Genomic DNA, 21938 nt, shown 5'->3' with positions numbered 1-21938 from the left:
TGCGGTCACCCTTTGTCATTGGCCTTCATTTGGACATAGAGTCATCGACCGCAACTCTCTGGTGGTGTCCGTGCATCCAGTTTGTTTTCCCTCCAATCATCCACCATTTAAACCTTTTAATTTAAACCATTTAAATGTCTCTTCAATTTGGCAAAAAGGATGTTGTGTGGGACCCTGTCAAAAACCTTACAGAAATTTAGTTAGATTACATTGGTTGATCTTAACCTTGTCAGCTGTTGCTCCATTGTAGAAAGCCACCAGATTGGTCAGGCACGATTTACCCTTAGTAAAGCTGTGCTGGCTGTCTTAAATCACCTCCTTGTGTTGTATGTACCTTAAAATTGCTTCCATGATCTTCCCAGACACAGGGTTGAGCTCATTGTTCTGTGTCTCCTCAGATCTTCGTTTCTCCCTTTTTTTAAAAATAGGACTGATATTTCTGTTTTTCTAGTCAATAGGGTTTTCATCTGACTGCCATAAGTGTTTAAATATGATGGAGGGTGCCATGGCAACATCATCTCTTCAGGTCCCGTAGACTTGTGGCTATTCAGTTTCATCAAGTGGTCCCAAACCTGCTCTTCTCTTACAGTGGAAATACACTGTGAAGTGACCATCCCCTACTGCTTCATGTTTCGTTTTTTCTTTTTTCAGCTACCTCATTCATTTTCCTTTTGTTAGCACTTTGTGGCCTCCAAAATGATTAGCAGGACTTCTGGGGAAAGTGGTGGGTGGAGGTTGGGAGGAGGAGCTGCTTGTTTGGTAATTTTTGACTTGGACTGCATTTCAGAGTTGTAGTTTAAAATGTTCCAACTGTCTCATTTTTTGGAAATGTGAAGTCTCACTTCTTTCTTTTTGAAGATGCTTTCCGGTGAAGTACACTGCCTACTCCATTTTTCAGGGAGGCAAACAGTCCACTCTTCACAAAAGCTTTACAGAATAATTTAGTTGTGCATGAGTCACCCATGCTGGGAAATTTAGGCACCAGAAGTACTTCCACAGCTGCACAAATCATGGATTGTGCAATCAACTTGTGAAAAATAAAGTGATGACTAGCACTAAATATTTTTAGAAGTATTTTACTTACATGTATGCATTTCTATGTGATATAGATAATTAAGTTTCAGATAAAATGTTAGCTTTCTGAAGCACCTGTCATATCTTCTTGGGTGTTGCTGTTAGCAACCGTTGTCATTTTTTAAAAATTATGTCCATTTGGTATACCCGATCCATTGTAAGTGTTACAAATAGCTGCTGTTGGTATAAGTCATTCATCAAAATTTCTTAGTTTCAGATCATTAATTTAAAGGAATATCCTTGTATAAGTATCTGTACTGAGGATCATCCTAAAACTGTCCAAGTTGATGCTAATTAACATGCTGTTTGATAAATAAATTGACAGCTAAGCAACACATCAGGTATATATGTGTTTACATTTTGCTTGAGATTCCCATTGACTTTAAGGCTGAGTTCTGGGTTTGTTTTCATATCCATGAGTTTGGATCAGTATATAAGAATAAGTTGCATTTTGCCCAGAATTTTAATTTGTCATGGATTGTTATGTGAGAGGCAGCAGCACATGGGAGAGTAATGATGTTTTATTTAAATATGATGCAGGCTTGTCAAATAGTAACTACAATGCTCATTTCTTTGAGCACAAATTTGAATCTTGTTTTTCCTAATTTTGCTCTCTGGTTGTGATTTAACACATGGTGTAGGTCAGCATGAAATGCCAGTCTTGCCAAAAGATGTCTAACCTGGTGATTTGCTGCTTCCCCTTCCCCTGTGCCAACACAGCTTTTGAGCAGTCATATGGTGGAACAAATGTAGTTGATTTAGCTGAATGAAACAACATTTGGGTTAGTTTGGGGCTGGACCAGTTTTAGGCTCTGTTGACTAATCACTTATTAACATAAGCTGAAGAGAGGGAGTTTAATGTGGCCATGGAAATGAGTGGTCAGAGTAATGATCAAAGGCTAACATTACACAAACTTTTGGCTTGATCAAGAAGATTGGTTAAAGTGCTTACAAACATAAGTAGCTGTTAGGGTGTGAAGTGCATGGTCTCTGTAGCCGTGTAGCTACCTGTGTGGTCTGTGTGTATTGCTCTTGGTGTTTTTCATGTGGTAGTTCTTCATCTGTGGACAGATTCAGAGGAAGTACTTAATCTTACTTCTCCCATATTCTAGATAAATACCCTGACCACAAGTTAGGAATAAGTCTTTGTCTCCTATTTGAAGAAAGCCAACCAACCAAAGAAAAAAGGGCAAAACAAAACAAGCAAAAAAAACCCCAAAAACCAAAACCACCTACAAAAATCCCTTGAGTAAATTTTACTTAGTTGTCTGGCATGGTGTGCCAGTTCCCCTCTGACCCCTCCATCACTTTTTCATGTGGGCATAACTGAGAATCAGAAGCATGTTTCTGGATGTGCTAGATAATTGTATCTTAAAGGAGTAAGTAGATGATATAATTTGGTGTTCCTTAAAAGTGATTTAAGACTCAGAAGCTAGATCTTTAATGGACCATAAAGGGCGAGGATGAAGCAGGGCAGCAAGTAAAATTACAACCATGGACTTCAGGAGAGCTAACTTTTGCCTCTTCAGGGATCTTGAAAGAATCCCATGGGAACAGGCGTCCAAGAGAACTGTTTGATATTCAAACATGACTCCTTTAAGAATCAGGAACAATGAGCAAGAAGTTTGACAAAGGGGGTGGAAGACCTGCATGACTGAATAAAAAAACTGTTGTCATTTTTCAAGTGTAATCAGGAAATACACAGGAGATGGAAGCAGGGGCAGACTGCTTGGAATCAATATAGAGTGCCTGTTAAAGTACAAACAAGACAGGAAAGGCCGAGACCCACCTTGAATTAGATCTGATGGAGGATATCAAAGACGACAAGAAGGGCTTCTTCAAATAGATAAATAACAAAAGAGAAACCTAAGATAATGAGGCCCTCTTACTAAATGGAAGGGGACCCTGGTGACAGAGGATACAGAGAAGGTGGAGACACTTAACGCCTTCTTCGCATTGGTCTTCACTGACAAAACCAGCTCTCTGGAATACCTGACTCAGGAGACCAGGGTTAAGGAATGTTGGAGGAAAACTTTCCTTCGAGGAGGTCAACGTGGATTAGATTAGAGACTACCCATGTAAACTGAACATTCACAAGTCCATAGGCCCTGATGTATTGGATCAACAAGTGCTAAGTGAGCTGGTGGACACCATAATGAGGCTGCTCATGAGAGGTCAGGGCAGTCGGGAGAAGTACCTGAGGACTGGAAGAAAGCAAATGTCACACTGGTCTTCAGAAATGACAGAAAGGAGAACCCAGAGAGCTATTGGCCAGTCGACCTTATCTCAGTCCCTGGACAGGTGATGGAGTGTCTCATTCTGGAGGCCGTCTCTATCCATGTGAATGACAAGAAGGTGATCAGGAGCATGGATTCACTAAGGGTAAATCATACTTAGCCAACCTGGTTGCCTTTTATGATGAAACAACTTACCTGGAGGGATGAGGGGCGAGCAGTGGGTTTTTTTGAACCTCAGCTTAAGCAAGACTTTCAACACCATCTCTCACAACATCCCTGTAGGCAAACTCAGGAAGTGTGATCTGGATAAGTGGATGGTGGGATGGATTGGGAGCTGGCTGACCCCAGAGAGTCGCTATCAGTGACGCTGGGTCTGGTTGGAGTCCTGACACTAGTGGTGTCCCCCACAATTCAATATTGGGAATTGTTTAACTTACTCATCAATGACTTGCATGAAGGGGCAGAGACATCCTCAGCAAGTTTGCTGATGACACAAAGCTGGGAGGAGCAGCCAATAGCCCAGAGTGATGTGCAGCCCTTCAGAAGGGCCTTGACAGGATGGAGAGATGGGCAGAGAGGAAATTCAGTGAAGGCAAGTGCAGGGTCCTGCACCTGGGGAGGAGTAACCCCAGCACCAGCACAGGCTGGGGACAGACCTGCTGGAAAGCAGCTGTACAGGGAGGGACCTCGGGGTCCTGCTGAAAACAAACTCTCATACAGGAGCCAGCGATGTGCCCATGCGGATGGGAAGGCCAGTGGTGTCCTGGGCTGCATTGGGAAGGGCACTGCCAGCAGGCTGAGGGAGGGGATCCTGGTCCTCTACTCAGCCCTGGTGAGGCACATCAGGAGTGCAGTGTCCAGTTCTGGGCTCCTCAGGGCAAGAGAGACATGGGGCTCCTGGAGCAGGTCCAACGGAGGGTGACAAAGATGATTAAGGAATTGGAGCATCTCTCTTCTGCAGGGAGAATGCTGGGAGGATGGTTCCAGGCTCTTAGTGTTGCCAAGCAGTAGCACAAGCAGCAGTGGGCAGAAACTGATGCACAGGAAGTTCCACCAGAAGAGGAAGCACTTCTTTACAGTGTGGGTGAATGAGCACAGGAACAGATTTCCAGGGAGTCTGTGGAGTCTCCCCCACTGGAAGTACTCAGGAACTGTCTGGGCACAACCCTGTGCTTCAGGATGACCCTGCTAGAGCAGGGAGGCTGGATGAGATGACCTGCTGTGGTCACTCTCAGCCTGACCTGTTCTCTGATTCTGTGATAAAGGCACTGGGTGCAGAAATAATTTGCATAACTTCTTGCAGACCCTCTTGGCCAAGTGTTGACTTACTTGATTTCTGGAAGTTTTAGAATGGCATAATAAGAACAGAACATGAAATTCTGACTGACGTTTTCTCTCGATTAGTCAGAATTCTTTATGTAAAAAGTGTAAGTGTTCATTTGAATGTAAAAGCTAATAAGTCTTGATTGGGTATTTTGTTCTGGTCTAGGATAGAATTTTAGAAAGATTCATTTGTATGAATTTCATAATCTCTTTTTAGCTTCCTTTCCCACCTTTTAAGACTTAACTTTATGCTAAAAGTCTGGCAGTTGAAGCGCTCATGTAATGTGTAGGTTCATTTGTATTTCAGGAAAAGTAATTGAGGTAGATAGCTGAGCGTTGTTGCAGTAATAATAAGAATAAAGTCTCATTTTCTAAACTTTAGCCTGCAGCTTGAGCTAAAACACTAAACAGAAATTTTGTGTCGACTAGAAGAGGAATTTCCTTGGTGTTATCTTGCTTTGAATGTGTAATAATTATGTCTGTTGAAATTGATAATTAATTTTCTCCAGGACAGGTTTCAAAAAGTAGTTGATTTTCTGTATTTAGTCATTCTTCCCTTTTATTATTGGGGTAGAGGAAAACCTTTGATCTGTCTCATTTCTTGGTGAGTTATGTGTATTTTCAAGTAGAGGAATGAAATTTTTAATACATTTTTCTTCTTTGGTTTGATTTGTTAGGTTTCTTTGTAGTATTTTTGCTTTGATGAAAATGTGACAAACCATTTTAGTAAAATTGATTGTTAAACTAATGTTTGTGTCTGCTACAAAACATCTAAAATTCATAATGCTCAGTTTCATAAATATGCATGTTTTTAATTGAATTAATTATTCAAACTTTTTAACTCCAGGAGAGATATTTTGGTACTGTATTTTAAGGTTTTTTCTTGAAATTTCTGTTAATATTGAGAAATCATCAAGTGAAGATTTTTTTTTTTATTGTCTGGTAACTTTATTCTGTAGAAAAAAAATTATTTGTATGTAGCAATAATTTTATGGGATAGTTGTTATATTCAGTGGGAATTTAAACCTTAGAATATGTGTGTGGAATCTTTTCACCTTTTGAACTGCTGGAAAAACTTGTCAATTGTCTACCTTCTCAGTTCCATATTAGAGGCTGGAAGAAGGAAGCTTGGTTTTATTTGCTCATTGTGAAATGTACCAAGTTTAGATGGGTCCTGTTAGAGAATAGCAGACTGCAGGTCTTACACCATCTATAGCACTTTTTTCTTCAGCACAGTGAGCTTCAATATAGGATTGTTCTTCAGCTGGCTAGCTGACTGCAGGTTGTATCTTCCCAGAATTCTGTTAAAGGAAATGAAGATTTACACAGGCATATGATAGTTTTCAGTTTTGAATTGTAACACTAGCAGGTTAGTAATTAGCTTCTCTGGACCTAAACTCCTGTTACGAAGTACTGGTTTTGTGTTAAGCACCATTTAAAGAAACTGTAGGTATGCTTTTAAGCCAGACTTGGTTATGAAATCCATATTGTATTAGATGTGCAAACACAACACTTACTTAAGTCTAACCCAGGGTACCCTGTTATAGAACCAGGAGTGGGAGATGTAGCTAAGAGCTCTTTGCTCTTTGTAGAGGGGTAGTGTTTCTTAGCTGTGCCAATTTTCAAAGGTAGATGGAGCCACACTTTTGAGATACAATCTTTATTACTTTGTTCTTATTAAAACTATGTGATATATGCATTTTTTTAAACACATAATTTCACAAATCTGCTTCACTGTGTGACCAGAGCTAAAGGGGTGCACACCTCCATTGAGAGCCAAGGAAGGGTGGAGCCTTAAAAAAATGGGAGCAAGTGGGATCATAAGATGTTGCCACTGTCTTTTTTTTGTACAGACTAGTTGCACGTGGTTTTCAAACTTTATTTCTGTTACTCTTACAGATTTGTTATTGAAGGAAGGGAATCTCTCATAAGGAACTGTGTGTACAAATTACTGAGAAAGTATTTTAAATGAGACTATAGAAGAATAGCAGCTGTTTCTGATGGCTAGGTTATTAAATGCTGCCTTTCAAATTTATCTTATAAACTTGGATTTGTACTATTTTTTATTGTCCTTTTTGCTTTTCTGATTTGGGGAACTTGTTCACTGATAACTCTGAAAATTTGTGTTGTATCACTGTTCTTTTCTGTTAGTAATTTGATGGAGGCACATAAACAACACCTCAGTTGTTTCTAAGTGTAGTTAGTTGGAATCTTGGAGGGTGAAGATAATACAGGCAACCTGGAAAGGGATGGAGGGGAAAAAAGCCTGGTAAGTGCTTCAGCACCCCACAGCCAAGGACCAATTATTAGATACCTGGCAACCAGCTGAGTGCTTTCCTGGTCACCCCCAGGGAGCTGGAGGGAAGCCAGGCTCAGGCAAAGAGCCCAGATTGCTAGTGAATTCCTGGTGAGGTGGCAGGTCTGAGGATGTTTTGAGAAGTCAGTTTGGTGAGTCAGAGACCAGATCAGTGGGGTACATGGATGAGTGTGGGCCAGGTTTGAATGTATCATAAAATAGTTTAGGTTGGAAGGCACCATAAAGATCATCTGGTTTCCCTTTCTCCAGTCGCCTGGAACTTAGCTTGATTGCCATGACTTTTCAAATATTGTTGAGAATGGCTGTGCAAATATACGAACCAGTTCCCTCAGGACTCTGGGATGCATCTTATCAGGTGTCGTGCATTTACGTACAGTCAGGTTCCTCAGGTGTTGATGAATCTGATCTTCTTTACTGTGGAAGGGACTTTGTTCCTCTAGTTTCTCTTGTGCAGTCCATCCATTCAAGAAGTATGGTAAGAGAGGCTGTAAGCCAAGACTGAAGCAAAAAAAATTGTTGAGTACCTTAGCCTTCTCCTCATCTGTTATTACCAGTTTACCAGCCTTGTTTAGTGGGTGTGTACTCCTTCTTTGACCTTCCCTTTCTGGTTAATATGCCTATGAATGTTGTTACTCTTTGCATCCCTTGTCAAGTTCAGCTCCAGCTTCACCTAGGCCTTCCTCACCCCATCCCTTTAGAACTAGACTGCGTCCCTCTACTCTTCCTGGGATACCTGGCCTGGGACAGAGTAGAGGGATGCATTTATATTATGCCCTTTAGTTTGACCAGCAGTCCCTTCTCATCCTTGTTAGATTCTTGCCTTCCTTGCCTGATTTCTGGTGCCTGGAGATCATATAGCTGTTGTACTCTGTGGAGGACATCCTTACAGATCTGCCAGTTCTGTTGCTGTCCCTTGTCCCTGAGAGCAGTTTCCCTGGTGTTCATATTGGCTAGCTCCAGAGGCCCAACTTTACTGCTCACCTGATTCACATCCCTCAGGACTGCAAACTCCACAGTGTGTAATCACTGTAGCCCAGGTAGAGGTCTGAGACTTAATAGAACTTTCTTGCATGCATTTTCATTGCAGTCTGGACCAAGATGAGGAGCTGCACTGCATCAGGGATGGAGCTATGGGGCCATCTCTGTTGAGTAAGGGGAAGAAGATACAGACGGCAGAGAATGGTAGAAGGGTGGCTGCAGAACAGCTGGTCAAGCAGGGAGCAGCCCCAGTGATCTGGAGCAGAGGGGTGATAGTCCTAAGTCCTAGAGAAATCTCTCTCCTGATGGTGGGACAGTCTAATGCATGAAGCATGCAGGAGAGAATTGCTTTTTCCTGTAATCCTCGAAATGCATGTTTCTATGAAGATATTATTTGCAGTGATTTTAGAGCAAATTTGTTTGAACAGCTTGTTTAGGTCCGTTACCTTGTCAGGGAGTAGACCAGGGCACATCTGTGTGACAAACCATTTCTAAGAAGCTAACCTCTCTTTACCTCTGTTGTCATGTTTCCTGCTACTCAAGATGATCTGTAGCCTCTTCTAGCTGCTGTGGGCTGTGTACGATGGTACGTAGATAGTATGCACTCTTTCAAATGTCATTATAACTCAACTAAATCTGTGATACCACTAATTACTACCATAACAGTCCTTCTAACAGGGATTTAATCACTCCTATAGACTACTTGGACTTACCTTCTTCCCAAAATCCTTCAGTAGCAGACATGAGGCTGCCATTCAGATAATGGCAACCCACACCTCCAGTCTTCTGTTCAACTGCACTTTCTCCATTATCTATCCTTGAGTAGTCCCTGAAAAGGTGGTGGACCTAAGGAAGCTGCTCATCCCCAGCAGACTACTCATGGCTACTCACAAGTTTTCCTATTAAAAGTCATCTGGGATCCATCCATGCTAAAAGCAGCTCTTTCATCAGTTGTCCTGTGAAGCACTGGAAGATGAACACCTGCTGCTATAGTGTGTTTTATCTCAGAAAATGACATTTCTAGGATCATTTCTGCACAAGCACAGACCAAAATATGTGACAGTTCCCAGCTGCTGGAATAACCTGTTCAGCTGCAAAGTTTGAGCAATATTCCTTGCAGTTCCTTTTAGCCCTGCCTTTTGATTTTTTTTCCAATGGCCCCCCATTTTTTTAAAGGTAAAAAAGGTGACATGTAGGTTTTAAAAACATAGTATTTTCACAGACAGCCTTTGATTAGCAAGAAAAGATTGGTAAGTCATTGCCCTAATTTGCTGTCTATTGATGTATATACCATTGCAAGCAAAGGAGCCAACTACCTTGAAACCTGCTTGGTCGTTCTACTAGACCAAAGTATATGTGATTAGAGAGTAGGTGGTTATGGTTTACCTGTCTAAAAATCTCCTGCTCTACAAAATACTATGGTTCCTGGAGAGAAACTAAACCATAGCAAATTCTTCCTCTTCTCCTCTCTACTCCACCTCCAAAAAAAGAGGAAGGTAAAGAGGAAAATGGCTGGGCTGGAGGTAATCCAATGAAGCAAAAAGCAAAATGGAAAATATGAGTGATAGCGATGTACTATTCTGGGCAGGAGATAATGGCTGGATCTCTGCTTGCCCTAATTATGGTATAATGTCCTACTAGAGTAAAACCCCAGAAATTCATAATCCAAATATCAGAAGCTCATGGAAAGGAGTATCAGGAAGGTTTATAATTATATTCAGAATCTGTATAATGAATAGGGCTTCTTATGCTGTGCTTACATTGGGAGTCAGGTTCTCCTCAGCTGTTTGCTCAGTGTGATGTTTCTGCTCTTGGTCTTTCTTACCCTGGTGGGTGGCTAGTGTTAGAGCTCTGCAGGGCACTGGTGGCCTTGATTCTTTAAACAAGATCTTCTCTACAGCTAATCCTCAATGATTTTAATAACTAGTTTGCTCCCCTGGCAAAATTGTATTATAGCACAGGAATCAGGTTGTATTAAGGAAGTTAATATGTTTCTGTTTGAAGAAACTGTAGGGTTGGAAAACTGTGTTGCTTTATATGTTTTTTTCCTGTGATATTTCCAGTGTAAAATTATTTGTCTTAATAATACAAGCCACCTCACATTATTTCTGAGGGCTGTAATCTGCAAAGTCATGTAAGTATTACTTGTATGCTGTAACATAAATTTTACAAAAATCAAGGCTTTTCTATAAAAATAGTTTTTACAGTATAAGGGCAATACTTACTCTTTCTCAAAAATATTTATCAGTGTTTACCATTACGGTGAAGTGCTGGAGACGTAGGAATTTCAGTTACTGGCTCTGTGCAAAATGTAATACAGACAATGCATTCACCATTGTCCCACTCATTTTTCAGTCCAGTCCTGACAGAATATCTGTTATTAACAAGACTGTACTGTAATTGCATAGTTTGTTCAAGCTTTGAATTTGTTTCCAATATTTAATGTTACCAATGTGCATTCCAATATTGATAATAAAATTGGACTGAAGGTACTGAAATTCTTTCAGTCTAAAAAAACGGAATTTTTTATTGGATGGTATGAACTTTATTACCTTTGGTTGGATTGTGACTTTTTACCCTCTAACTTACTCAGAATCTTTTTTATTTGGCCAGGCAATGACTTGGGACCCAATAACTTATTTCCACTCCATATGTGATAGGTCAGCATAGTTCAGAATTTGCTGTATTGCTAGCTTTTGTAATTTTTCTACAGATTGAGCAATTTTGTGTAGTAATGGTTTGTATATCCATGGCAGCAGCTAAGATTTTTGATTGAGGATCTTAGCTTCCTTAAAGATAGTAAGTTTCTAACTGCTTTGGTTACAGGAAAGTTGGAAAACATGCCTGAATGTGTTCAAGCGACAGACACACGTAATTTATTTTTTTTAAAAAAAACTAATGAGTTGTGGAGACAGAACAATGACCTTTGAACACTTGTGGCTGCCAGTGCTGGCATGTAGGCGTTTTAACCTTTCTGCTGGCTTTCACATGCATGCCATTTCTACTGAGTTAGAGATCTATGTGGTTTTGGCAACAAAAGCTTTTCCACTGTGATTAGCTTCTCTTTTGGTCTGACTTAAGCTTGCTTGTGTTCATTTATGATATAAGCATATTCCTCTCCTGTTCTTAATTTCCCTTTTTGAAATAGATGTTAAGAGCTCCCTTTTTTGACATTATAAAACATGGTTCTGTGATTAAGAACTGTGATGTTTGTCTTAAGCGTGTAATTGTGATTTAAAAGAAAAGCATCTCTACATACTGCAGTGAGGAGATCTAATATTTTCATTATTAGAACTCTGTTAGGCATTGGGTGACAGTTGGCAGAGTTGTTCCCCTCCAAGCAGTTAAAAACCACTGGTTTCCTGTTGCAGACTTCCATGGGACTCTGTCACTATTAATGTTTGCACTTGTCAAATGGAACAAAACAGAATAGGAGAGGAGGCTGTAAGCACCTAAAAAAGTAGGTCAATGGGCCAGCAGGTTATTTGGCCAGACAAGAATGAGTGGCTTCATTGAATCATGCTGTAATTGTTTTTCTCCTGTTGGCAGATTGTTCTGCTATGTTTTAACTTCCTATGTTAATATTTCCATCTGTATTTTAACCACTTGAGAGCCTCTGTTAGGTGCAGGAGAAGGCACTTAACTTATCAAATCAAATAAGTAATGATTCCGGTATTTTCCATAAAATTCATCAATGAATTTATGAGTAGCATAACCTTAGTTGATAGATCCCAGCTTCCCTTTTAGAATTTAATATACTTTAAAATATTTTTTTTCAGAAATGGAAGAAGTACATATTATAGTGAATTTGTTTTATTTTAAGACCAGTAAGCAAGGCAGATGGAAACAGGGATGAGGGAAAAAAACCTGGTATCATGTAGCTTAAAAATGTGGAAAGTGGCATGGTTCAAGGGAAGTAACTGTAAATTAAATGGTATAAAGAGTAGGAAGCAGGTAATCACTTATGTGAGTGCTGATCTTTTGTTTGGAGGAAGTGCAGTTGTGAAGCAAATTTTGTGATACACTCTAGGAATTGATTTTGAAGTGGGTTTTGAAACAGTTAATGGCTGTGTTTGAGAAGAAGCAATAATGCAGTGGGGCAGCTTTGCTAGTTTACAGCAGTAGTAGCATTCTATACATGCTGGAGTCCTAAGAATAACAATTTTGGAGACTTGGAGAGGGGAAGATATAGCAGAGAAAGCCAGAAGAGACCCTAATAAGAGCTTCAGTGAAAAGATGTTTAAATAATGATGTATAAATACGCTTTGAAGGTAGTAAGTGGACATGAAGATGTAGATGGTATGAATGATACCAGATTCTGAAGTGAAAAGGACATCAGGAATAAAGATAGATGTAAAGTGATAGCTTAAAGCCAAGATAAAACTGTGTCAGAATATCCTGCTTATCAAGAACTTTAAAGCAGTGTCCGTTCAGATAGTGAAATACTTGAGATATTTTTGTTAAGCAGAATATTGCATTTAGTGATTACTCTTGTTAAAACAATTGCTTGTCTTTATTAAAAAATTGAGAAGTAGATAATTTTTAAACTCACTGATTTTAAAGCTCTCCATTGTTATTTTTTGACAGTTTGGAATTTATTTTCTGCGGAAGAGGATACATCTAACTCCACATTGTTCTTCACAGGAACCAGGTTTCATCATCCCTAAATCTCATACTTTAACAAGTCCCAAAGTGTAAAAGGTAAAACTGTGTTCTTATAATTAATAAGGTTCCCCTGGCTTTCAGTTATCAACACTGATGGGCTGAGTAGCAGTGTTAAGCAGTGTCTTTTTTTTCTCTAGAACATGACTGAATTTGAGTCTTAGAAATAGGTATATTTTTTTTTACCTAGTGCTTACTTTCAACTTGACTGGTTTTGGTGGCATTATGTCTGCATTCTTATCCTTGATATGTATAAGCACTGTGCGTGTTCAGTGTCTTGGAAATTTAGATGCAAAGGCAGAAGGGTCAGACCTTGAAAGATGAGAAATCAATATGCTACAGGTGCATTTCCTGTACTTTTCAGTACTTAAAACTATTTGTCTTGGATACCAGATCTAGGTTGCTGGTTCTGACACAGGATCTGTATATTGTAATGAGTGATTTTGCTGAATTCTGGGAATTGAGTGCTCTGTTAAAGTGAAAAATACTGACTTTTGAATTCTGATTCTGCATAATGAATATGTCAGTTACGTCACTAAGTAAAAGTCTTCTGTATTTAGCAGTACGGGTGTTTTTCTTTTGCAGATTAGGGAAAGTGTGTAATCTGTTTTACAGAATTTCATATTGCTCTTGATCCCTATAATTTTAGGTACCATTTTTGTATAAAAATTAACGCAGGGCTAGAAGTGTAATTAGTGCATAGCTGTTTCAGTGCTTACCATATAAGCTAAATGAAAACAAGTTTATAGCTGTTGTCTTGGTTGTAAACATAGTTCCATGCCAGTCATGATGGTTAGCTTTTGCTGCTGACCAAGCTGTCTCTTGTTGCGCAGTTTTGACAAAAATTCAAGCAGACATTTCTTCATAATTTGCTTCTCTCATGTCATTTATGGCTGGTTTTCAAATGGCACAACTCTGTTACTTGGCCAACTAATTTGGGGAATTTAATCTGTCAGTATGGCCAGTGCAGTTGTTGAAGAATGTTTGCTTTGAAGAATTAGATAAAGAAGTAGTTTGCTGCCAGTGTGTCTTCATAGCACTAGATTTTGGAGGGTGAAGGCAAGACAAAAATGGTCCGTACTAATTGAAGAAGTGGGGCTTTTGGGCAGAAACACCAGCACGCCTTGTGATGTGCCTTAAAAGAGATTCTGCTGCAGCACAGCTCTCCCATTTACCTTCCTGCTGCACTCAGGTTATGAAACTTTGTGGTGAAAAGTGCTATTCTTGTGCAGGAAACCCACATGGTATGTGGCAGTTGTAGATGCAGAGACAGTTTGGTTGAATCACAAATTTTCTTCCTTAGTTCCCTCATCATGCATTCGCTGCCATATTTCTTGTGGTATTGACACTGCAAGTTCCACTGGTTTTAGTACTCTCAGAAACAAACAAATCTTTCTCAGAAAATAGTGAGTTGCTAAATGGACTAAAATAATCTTCTTTGAAATAAAAAGCCTTTTACTATATAGTTTTTAACCTACTAAAAATTCCTGAAGGTCGGCAAGTTCAGCTCATATAAAACTTGCTGCATGCAGTTGTTCCCTAATCACTGCCAATTTTACAATCTTGGTGCTCCATTTGAGCAGTCTCTGACAACTGACTTTTCCATATGAAATAAACATGTTTAATTCTCTTGTTTTATGTTTGAATTTAGCCTTTTCATAACCTGTGTTATAGTCCTTCTCTCACTAGTAATATTCCGTTCACATTCTTAACGAAGTCAAGTGCACATCTGGAAAACCAAAAAATTCCTGCTGTAAGCAACTGCTTTAAGAAATGGTTGGATTAAATTTTTCACAGTACAGAGGTCACATTCTAATTGGTATCTTGTTATCTTTCCACGTCCTTATGATAATAATGTGTCCAAGAAAAAGTGCAGTAAGAATAAATTATAGTTGTAAAGTATCCCAAATGCTTTCTGCTTGCACTGTTTTTAAACAGAATTTACTGCTAATTGTATTTGATACCTGTTCAGGCTTCAAACTTATGAGGGTTCTATAGGAAAAAGCTAAAATAAAAATTAAAAGCTATATCTGAATTCAGTGTCATAAAAAAGTTTGGTTTAGTACAGACTTATTCACTGTAGCCTTTAATAATGTTCTCTTGAACTTTGTCATGTAAAATAAGATACAAAGGCCCAGGCTATGCTGGTATGGAGACTGCTTTAGAGGAGGTAGGAGTGCAGAACAGAAGGCTGGAAGAGCAGGGAGGATTAGGAGCAAATTAAAGTGTCAGTATGCTCTAACAAAGAATGCGTTTTTTTCCTCTCAGTCACAATTTGATATTTTTTTCTTCTCTTATAGGCAAGCGTACAAATGTCTACCACAAGACTAAAGTGTGATATGTTATGTTTTTTACCATAAGCACCCATAAAATGAGCTCCATTGCAGACAGGTATGTTAATATATATGAAGAGTTTTGGGAATATTACTGTTCAGTTCTTTCTTTAATAGTCTTTTTTGTATGGTTAATACATTTAGATGTTAACTTATGCAAAAATTAAAGAGTGAAGTTTTGGTTATTTTTGACAGAGTTGATTTGGTAATTGTTAGATATGTCATTTTGTAGTCACTGGAAATAGTGATCTCAATTGCTTGAGGTTAATCTTAAAATACATTACTTGTTTTCAGCCATGGAACAACATCTGTGCAAGTTGAGCTGATTTTTAACGTTTACTTGAACTTTTAATTCTTTAGTACTCCAGTTTTTGATTAAGAAAAGCAAATACATTTAAATGATTAGTGTTGCAGCAGATGATAGTAAAGTGACCTGCTAACCTATTTCAAGGGAAAAGTAATAGCTGAGGTATGTTTTCTACTTGACTCCTTGTGCTACTCTCTCTTAGCAGCTTAGGTGAACATCTGTAATTAATATCCTGTATGTTACCATTTTTGAGACTTTGGGAGATGAAACTTGCATCTAATTTATGTCAAATTAAACACAATTGAAAATAAGAATAAAAGCAAAGGGTAAAACTTCTATAATGCTTGTCTAACTTGTCAGTTCTTCTAGTGAAATTTTGTGGCATCTCACTGAAACTTCAGCCTTTTAAATATATGAATTGCTTCTAAAAGCTTGATGTTTATGTAGTAGCATACAAAATAGTAACTTCCTAACATCACTACTTATCATAATGTACAGTACAATTGCATGATGGTTTATGAATCAGAGAGATGAGGTAAGCATTTTAGAAAGGTTACTTGGCTTAAGGAAAGGAAACATTAGGATAAGAAATTCCAGGATAGACACACTATCAGTGTGGGCAGCACTAAATAGACTAAAAGTAGGAAGAAATTAGAAAAATAACGTGTGAAAGTCCATTATACAGCAGTTTTGGAAAACAGAAAAACAGTTTTGACTTGACTTTCAAAGAAAAAGGAAGTGAAATAAAGGAATTGTATGAAGGATACTGAGGCCTCTTCAAAGGAAAGCACATTCTTATTTTGGTAAATAATACCAAAAATTTATTAACTCAAAATACCAAATATTTTGATATTTTAACACCTCTTTAGCAGTAGATGGACAGTTGTCAAGCTAAGAAAGTTATGTGATACTTATTGAGGAAGCAAATATAATGAATAGTTACTGTTTAACATTGATAATAATTGTGTATTTATGAAATTACATATGTGGATGAAGTATAGCATATTCCTTAGGTCTCTTTCACTAGTAATATTTCAGAATTCATGAAAAATACATTTTCAGTAATTGGAATAGAAATATCCAGTAAGTAAAATCAGTTACATATGTCCTCTCCCATGTTTTCAAAAGGGTGAAGTAATGCAAGTAATCAAGAAGATAGAAAATCAAATTTAAGCATTGTTCAATTAAGTGTTTGTATAGGGCTGTAAGTTCTTTTGAGAAACAGCCTGAGAATCCTTTCAGTTGTATCAAAAATACAAGGTTTTTTTCTTTTATTTTAGTAAATGCAAGCAGAAGATAGAAGACTTAGCTTCAGGTTACTGATGATGGTCCTTGTGAGACATCACAGTAAAACAGTTCCTTACTTTCTTGATGTAGTGGGTATGATGATGGTGAAGAGTTAGCTCTTTCCCCTTCCTCCTTCTTTGTGATTTGACTTCAGAGGAGAGGAATGTCCACTCCAACATTTATTTCTTTCCATTTCTTTCAGAAATGACGGAAGCATTTTTGATGGGCTGGTGGAAGAAGATGACAAAGATAAAGCAAAAAGGTAAATTTCAAAGTTATTTAAAGCTAAGAAATGTCCTATACTTGTATGCTTTAACTTACCAGTGTGATTTCTAAGCAGTAAAAAGGTTACTCTTAAAATAAACCTATTACTCAACAGCATTTCTTGTACTGTGATTTTTCAGACATATTGTATATTTATAATTGTGGTTCAATTATTTGTGTTTTGTAAAAAAGTATTTTATTCCAAAGCCTTTGCTGTGCTGTTCCTTGAGGAGGAAGCCATTCTTCAGAAATGGTGTCTGAGATATGGAGCAGGTGTTTTTGTGACAGTTATCACAGCACGAGTTCTTAAGGGGCTGTTTGCATCAGGAACCTGGCAGTAGTATGCAGCTTATAAGAAGGTCTCATGGTTTTTATGAAACAATTTCTGATTTGCTTTCCAGAGTGTCTAGAAACAAGTCCGAAAAGAAACGTCGAGATCAGTTTAATGTGCTTATCAAAGAGTTGGGTTCCATGCTTCCAGGTAATGCTCGGAAGATGGATAAATCCACTGTGCTGCAGAAGAGCATTGACTTTTTACGGAAGCACAAAGGTAACAATAAATGTTATTTATACATTCTTAAATTTTTAGGTGTTACTCAACTATTACATAAAATATTAAAAAAAAATCAGCTTTCTTAGGGATTTTGTCAAAAAATTGTGAAGTGCTCCTGGAGAAAGATAGTCTTAAGATCATCTAGGTAGCAGAGATGTAACTGTGCTTCTGCTAATACTTAATAAAAGCCAGTACTATTTGTTCTGTCCCATAGTTGTCAATGAAATATGTTTCACAAAGAGAAAATTCATTTTTGAAATAACCTCAAAGTTTTTTGTTCAGAACAGACATTGGTGGTAGTTGTTAAAGTTTTGCTTCACAGGAAAACTGCTGATCCATTTCAGTGGAAGCTCTTGCTGGAAATACTTATTTGATTATTTAGATAAGCCTGTTAATTCGTCTCTCTGGGTTCTACATGAAGCAAGATAAATCACTGAAAAGCTAGTCCAAGAGAAGTTAGCTCTCCTTGTCATGTCAAGTGCCTACAAAACTGGCTACTTAAACAAAGGTGATAAGGCAATATTGTGAATAGGGCATTGTGGTTTCCTGCAGTGTTTCTGAGCTAGTTCATTGACGAGTAAAAGTGAAATACAGGTGCATAGAGACCAGTAGTATGGGCATTTTGGCTTTTTTTTGTTTGTTTTTAGCTGTGAAAAAATGCCAGAAAAATCTATAAATACTTTTAGCTAAACTTTTAAAGTTTTAAAATGCTCCCATGGATGTATAAGCCACTGAGTGTGTTTGTGTGTGTTGTTCTTTAAAGGTCATGTGAAATGTCAAAAATATCAATATCCTTGAACATCCTTGCTATGCTTTGTTCCTCTGGCTGTTTGCATCAGCTGGTGGTGGGATATACCCAGATATGTTGTACTGAAGTTTGTTACAGGTTGTTATTTCTGTCATGAAAAAATTTTTTCCACCAAGTGTACTCTTGTTTATGGCTGTTATATATTATGTATATAAAAAATCCCTGTTCTTGCTCCTACACTTGTTCTTAATATGGCACCTTGTGGTTCACACTGCCTAAAATAAGATGAGAACTAAAGAAAATGGACTCTTTTGCTAATTAAATAATTTCCTTGGGTAATTTCTTGGAATACGTACTAACTAGAAAGCAGTAGGGTCAAAAGAAGAAACTATAAAGTTATGAAATAAGTAAAGCTATTAATGGGTAAATAGTTATGTAATTATCAACAGTATGTGTGTCAATCTAAGATATGAGAAATGTTCTTACATGCCCTAGCACATCTCTTCCATTAGTCTTATGTTTCCAGTAACACCAAATGTGTACTAAATATTGCTATTAAAACTGTAAACATAAATAAAAAAGGAGGGGGTATAATTTGTATGAGAATTCATAGGTTTGGGGGTTTTCTTTCCAATTAAATATTGATTGTGCTCTTAATTTTCTGACATATGTGTGTCTCATAACAAAAAGAAAAGCAGTATGAAGGCCCCTCTTCTGTAAAATTCAGTTCTTTAGGTTAAAAGGCCTTTGTGAAATTTGATTCTGTTTCAAAATTATTTTATCTTGTATTGGTGATTCTTGACATAAAATGCAGAATGTAGAACAAACGTGTATCAGTCAGCCAGCAGCACCAGTCATATTTTTTTCTTCAAAGTGCTTTATGAGATAATTTTTATTTTTTAAATAAAGGGGCAAAAAGCAGCTCTGGAGATGGTTGCCTTTTAGGGCATGGCACTTTTGTCCTTCACTTGGTGTGACAGAATGCAGCTCTGTGTGGCTGCACATATCATATTAAGTTCCCTAAAGCTCTGGCTGCCAGTGCTTACTAGCATTGCTGTGCAGTGTTTTACATTTAAATGTTTTTGGAAAAAATGATGGCAAAGTTCAGAAGAACTCAATTTTATTTTATTTATTATTATTTATTATTTCTATTATTTCTATTTATTATTAATATTATTATTGATTATTTGATTATTGTTTATTTTATCTCCTGAAATGCTTGGAAATGTTACAATGAAGCCAAATGACCTAGCAGTAAATGGATTTTTTGCTGCTTTATGGTTGAAATCCTACTATGTTCAGCCACCAGGATTTAACTGGGTTGCTTCTGCTTGTTTCTGGACTATTTCCACATTATCCCAGCTTGGTACTCTGACACCAGCTCCAGATGAATTATCTGAGTTGGTTATTGGCCAATATGGATTCTGTTTCTCAATGGGAAAATACGGGAGGCTAAACACACTGAAATTGTATCACTGGGAGCTTCTCCTTGACTAATACTGCCTGTCATCTTTCTTTGAATTTGTAAACAAGAAATCTTTTAAAATTAGTAAATATTGAGGAATTTAGCTGCAGGTAGAATAATTGCAAATACTAGACTGATACTCCTGCAACCCACAGAGAAATGGTACAGGTCTTGGCTTGGCTAGCAATTTCTTTTGAGAATCCTCAGTGCTGGTGTAGAGTTACCTCAGATACAGAACTTGAAGACTGAAGTTTAATGTTCAAGTTTGGTTATGCTCCTCTTTCTGTTATCTAGCTCAGGAATGTGACCTTACTGCCATTTATCTATGAGTGCAACCTTCTGACAGAACTTCTAGGCATTTCTCTGAAGGTACCAAGTGAAACAGGTTCTTTCTGTAACTTCAGCTCTGTTTGCCTGTATCATACTTGCTCTAATGATGGAAAACGTAAAAGAACACCTGTACTTGTGGTATTTAGAATGGTTTGTTAAAGGCATGAACTTAAGCTTTTATTTAGCATAAATCCATTCTAATGCAAAATACAGTTTTTTTAATTCTGAAGTAGGATGGTTACAAGAGCCAGAATGAGCCAATGAATCAGACTTTTCCAGTTTAAAGTGAAGATTATCTGTGTTCTGTGGAATGAATGCTCTAAGTTCCTGGAATTTTGCCTCCACTTTGGTGGCAGAGCTTTTCATTTTTGTGTCCTTTGACTTGCTCCTCAGTGTTCAGTATCTTTGTACTGACTGAAAAGCTACATTGGGGATTATACTTAGGTTTTTTTTATTCTCCACTCTTCCTGCTCTGTGCTGCCATTTCAAAACAGATTAGAAGAGTCTGATGAATTTATATGTTTTGTGAGCTCTGATAATTGGAAAGTCTTATTTGTTGACTTTTTTTCACCTCTTCTTGCAGCTTTCCACTTTTGGCCAGTATCTTGCATGACATTGCTGTTGTTTGCTGTTATTTTAGCTAAGTCTAAAGCTCTTTTGTAAAACTTTCTCCTTTTAGTGTGGCAAACAAAATTACAAACTGCTCCAGTCCTTTGCATATTTAACTCAATTCCAGGTTTTTTGTCTCTTTAAGCCATGTGAACTAAGACTCTGCCTTATGATCTTTGTACAGATTTGTCCTTTAAAAATCAAAAACCTTAAAGAACTGGTTTAGTTCTCCTAATTTGTTTAAATACTTGATTACTTATCCAAGATTGTTCTTAAAACCAGCACTTCTGTGATGCCCTTGTTATTCATCAGAACTGAAGTGCTTTGAGGTCTTGCTTCTTGTTGTTTCAGTTACCAGTTGATAAGGAAGCATCACTTTCAGAAGCTGGGGTCAGGCTTTGCTTAGCAGCTGTTGATTCTCTCACCTGTATATGGAAGTTAATCTGTATATGGAAGTTAATTCTATACATTTCTCAACTCCTGCAGGAATCTCTACTTAAGATTCATCTATGTCCAAATTCATCTGTGTGTTTGTAACAGTCAGGAATTGTAAAGTGGAGTCTGTCATGCAGCGCTTAAAAATCTTTGTTGAAAAACTACTCTTTTTTAACTTTAACCAGAAAAGAGCAGGAAGAAGAGAAAGGACAGTGGCAAGTTTTTGTGCCGAGGTTAGAATGACAAGGATTTGCCAAGATACTTGAGCATTAGCCATTTTAATGACATAAACAGATCAGGAATTTTGGTTTTCTAAGTCTTTGTAAACAACACTTTTAATAAAACATTTTATTACAGTCTCAGAGGAAAGAGTATTATTTTTTCATTATCAAAGTCCATTACTTCAATATTACCTTGAAGTCTGTAGGACTGTAGGACAAACTGGTTGAAGGGAAGAGGAGACAAATTTAATTATGACATGGGAGAAGACATTTATTTTCTTTTTAAGGAGCAATATCTGTATGTAATGAATGAACAACAGAGGAGACCTGGAGAGCTTTCTGCTGTTTCTTAACGGTGTATATGTAATTTAGGGGGGAAAATGGCTTTTGGAAGTATTAAGTATTAATCTTTATATTGTGTATGTGTTTGATTGTAGAAATTACTGCACAATCAGATGCCAGTGAAATTCGTCAGGACTGGAAACCAACATTCCTTAGTAATGAAGAGTTCACACAGTTAATGTTAGAGGTATATTATTTCTGTTTTTCTGGGAGTAGAATAATTCCTCACCAGCAGTCATTCCATTATGAAATTGTTCAGTTTGATGACATACCTTTTTATTTTAATATTTTCATATTTAGGTTATAACTGTATTAATTCACTGTGTTTGCATGATGATAAATGGTCAAAAATCCTATGTATTCAGAGTTTCAGAATTTTGTTTCAGAAAAGCAGATTTTCTTTGAACTACATTTTCAATTAAATAAACATAGTAAAAGAGCAAGTCCATAAAT

The 21938-nt window shown here is 37.6% G+C and overlaps 1 protein-coding gene across 31 annotated transcripts in view; it reads left to right on the top strand.

Moving 5' to 3' along the window:
* CLOCK (clock circadian regulator) overlaps nucleotides 1-21938 on the top strand; it is a 63430-nt gene that overhangs the window by 17588 nt on the left and 23904 nt on the right. For 22 of the 31 annotated variants that reach the window (XM_086887943.1, XM_086887942.1, XM_086887947.1 and 19 more), the window contains 5 exons: nucleotides 12517-12630; nucleotides 14892-14982; nucleotides 16721-16780; nucleotides 17184-17332; nucleotides 21581-21672. In XM_086887943.1, the coding sequence (XP_086744069.1) occupies nucleotides 14936-14982; nucleotides 16721-16780; nucleotides 17184-17332; nucleotides 21581-21672 (348 nt within the window). In that variant the 5' untranslated portion in view covers nucleotides 12517-12630; nucleotides 14892-14935. Of the gene's footprint in view, nucleotides 1-8472; nucleotides 8516-12516; nucleotides 12631-14891; nucleotides 14983-16720; nucleotides 16781-17183; nucleotides 17333-21580; nucleotides 21673-21938 lie in introns of all 31 variants that reach the window. The other 9 variants (XM_086887964.1, XM_086887968.1, XM_086887966.1 and 6 more) reach the window with 3 other exon arrangements.

This window comes from Cyanistes caeruleus, chromosome 5, assembly GCF_971803275.1.
Source record: "Cyanistes caeruleus chromosome 5, bCyaCae1.hap1.1, whole genome shotgun sequence".
In the NCBI taxonomy this organism is placed as follows: Eukaryota; Metazoa; Chordata; class Aves; order Passeriformes; family Paridae; genus Cyanistes; species Cyanistes caeruleus.
Note: the sequence above shows the minus strand (reverse complement) of the source record. Positions and strands in the feature narration are given on the sequence as shown.